This window comes from Charadrius vociferus, unplaced genomic scaffold, assembly GCF_000708025.1.
Source record: "Charadrius vociferus isolate BGI_N301 unplaced genomic scaffold, ASM70802v2 scaffold472, whole genome shotgun sequence".
Taxonomy (NCBI): Eukaryota; Metazoa; Chordata; class Aves; order Charadriiformes; family Charadriidae; genus Charadrius; species Charadrius vociferus.
In genome coordinates this window covers 5,871,838-5,874,031 of record NW_009647735.1, presented here as the reverse complement: position 1 = coordinate 5,874,031, position 2,194 = coordinate 5,871,838, and the positions used below count along the sequence as shown (strand labels likewise).

Below are 2,194 nucleotides of genomic sequence, written 5' to 3'. Positions count from 1 at the left end.
GTCGGAGCAGCCGGAGGGGCGAGGGTGCGGGCGGTGGGGCTGGGGCGGCAGCTCTGCCCCATCCCGGGGGGTCTGCGCACGGCTCTGATGGCTCCCGGTGTTGGGGTCCAAACAGACGCCTGAAGAACGAGCTGCTGGAGATCCGGCGCAAGGGGGCCAAGCGGGGCAGCCAGCGCTACAGCGAGCGGACGTGCGCCCGCTGCCAGCAGAGCCTGGGCCGCATCAGCCCCAAGGCCAACACCTGCCGGGGCTGCAACCACTTGGTGTGTCGGGACTGTCGTTCCTATGGCCCCAACAGCTCCTGGCGCTGCAAAGTCTGCTCCAAGGAGGCGTGAGTACCTGGGGACAAAGTGGCAGGGACCTTCTGCACACTCCTGCTCTCCCCTTCCTCTTCCCAGTCACCCCAGCTTGATGGTCCACGGCCAACCTTTCCTAGCCCAGTTGGTTTTCTCCAGCGTAGGGCAGCTGCTGTCTCTGCTGGCACTTCCCAGGGTGGGCACCCGTGTTTGGGTGATGGAGAGCTGCGTCATGCCCCACTCTTGGGTCTTCTTCGTGCCCGCCCTGCTCCTTTTCCCCCCTTACTTGACTCCGACATCCCCCCATGCCCCTCGCACAGCCTGTGTTTCAAGCATCCCGGGTTTCTTCCCTCTCAGCCTCCCCTGCCCTACAAGCCCCATTTTTTTGCGGGATGTAGCTGTGCCCGTTGTCTGCCCAGTGCATCATCTCTGCCCAGCCACCCGCCGAACGTGTCCATGGTGCCTGTGCTCTCCTTGGCCGTGGCAGCACCAAGGGTGGTGGTGGGGTGCAGGGAGCAGCCCCTCACTACCCCCACTGCCCCCCTGCCCTGCAGAGAGCTGAAGAAGACGACGGGTGACTGGTTCTACGACCAGAGGGTCAATCGCTTTGCCAACCGGCTGGGCAGCGACATGGTGCGGCTGTCCCTGCGGCACAGGTCGGCAGGTAGGGGTGCCGCAGTGATGCCTCCTCCTGCAGCCCAGCCCTCCGGGATGCTCCGTCTTTCCCTGGCACTCCTCTGCCAGTGTGGAATTGGCTGGGAGCAGCTTCTGCTCCAGCAATGGGCTTGGAGCGGTGGTCCTCCTCATGCCTCTCTCCTTCCAGCCAGCAAAAGAGAGACCGTGGGACAAACCCTCCTTCAGAAAGCCCAGCTTGGCGAGCCCAAAAGCTCCTCCACAGTCCGGCAGCCGAGCCCCCCGGCACCCCGGGAGGGGACCAGGTGAGAATCCCTGCCGTCTCCTCTGCTCAGGGTGCCAGCTCTCGCCTTCTGGGGGGACAGGACGGACGCTGCCGCCCTGTTTGGGTCATTGGTGGCGCAGAAGCTCTCTCTCAGACCGGCCCCCTCGCCAAACAGGACATACCTGTGGTTTTGTTTGTCTGCAGTTTGTTTCCGGATGCCTCAGACCCTCGGGATGGCAAAAGCGACACAGAATCCATGGAAAACATGAGCCTGGATGGCTACAGACCTAGTCCCGGTGGCGTGAGGGGCAGGTGAGGGGCTCCCTGGGTGGGTTGTCCTTGGCTAGGCTGGCTTGGCAGAGGACGAGCACCTTCATCTCAAGTGTGGTTTTCTTTCGGTCTAGTGTTGGGGGGAGCTGACTCCTCTGTCCCTGGGCAGGCAGGTCCTCCGCTCCTCAGGCTGGGGTGCTCCAGGGAGCTCGTGTGGCTCCGGGGAGCTTGTGGGAAGATGGTGCTTCCCAGCCAGCGCTTGCTCTCCCAGCCATGCTCTTGGCCTGTGTCCTCTGCAGGAGTAATTCCCTGGAAAGAGCCGCCCCTCTCAGAGATGGAAAACAGGCTGCTGTGCCGGCTGGCCCCGCTGCCTCCAGCCTGACCCTCCCTCTCCGCTCCAAAAACGCTCTCTCCGACGGACGGGTGCGTGCCGCTGCTCCGCTGGGCTCAGCCCTGTCCTGTGGCACGGGGCTGGCAGCCCCGTGGGGTCCCCACTCTGCCCTCCTCTGAAGGGACCCTTCCTCCCCAGGATGCCACCGTGGGAAGCCGCAGCAGTGCCTTGGTGGATGAGCACGAAACGATATTCAAGAAGAATCCCCGGCGGGTGGTGAGACCTGCGGGTGAGCGCTGCGTGGGTGCAGGGGTTTTTGGGTGCTGACGTGGCAGGGGGTGGGTGGGCGGCTGCTTCTCCCTGGGCTGTGGCGGGGGGGCAGAGCAGGGCGGAAAGGGT

The 2,194-nt window shown here is 64.4% G+C and overlaps 1 protein-coding gene across 1 annotated transcript in view; it reads left to right on the top strand.

Annotated features, from left to right (window-relative positions):
- Positions 1 to 2,194, top strand: part of SYTL4 (synaptotagmin-like 4) — a 9,110-nt gene that overhangs the window by 2,235 nt on the left and 4,681 nt on the right. The window contains exons 2-7 of the mRNA XM_009881781.1: positions 116 to 331; positions 851 to 960; positions 1,120 to 1,234; positions 1,399 to 1,506; positions 1,764 to 1,887; positions 1,994 to 2,115. Of these exons, the coding sequence (XP_009880083.1) occupies positions 116 to 331; positions 851 to 960; positions 1,120 to 1,234; positions 1,399 to 1,506; positions 1,764 to 1,887; positions 1,994 to 2,115 (795 nt within the window). The remainder of the gene's footprint in view (positions 1 to 115; positions 332 to 850; positions 961 to 1,119; positions 1,235 to 1,398; positions 1,507 to 1,763; positions 1,888 to 1,993; positions 2,116 to 2,194) is intronic.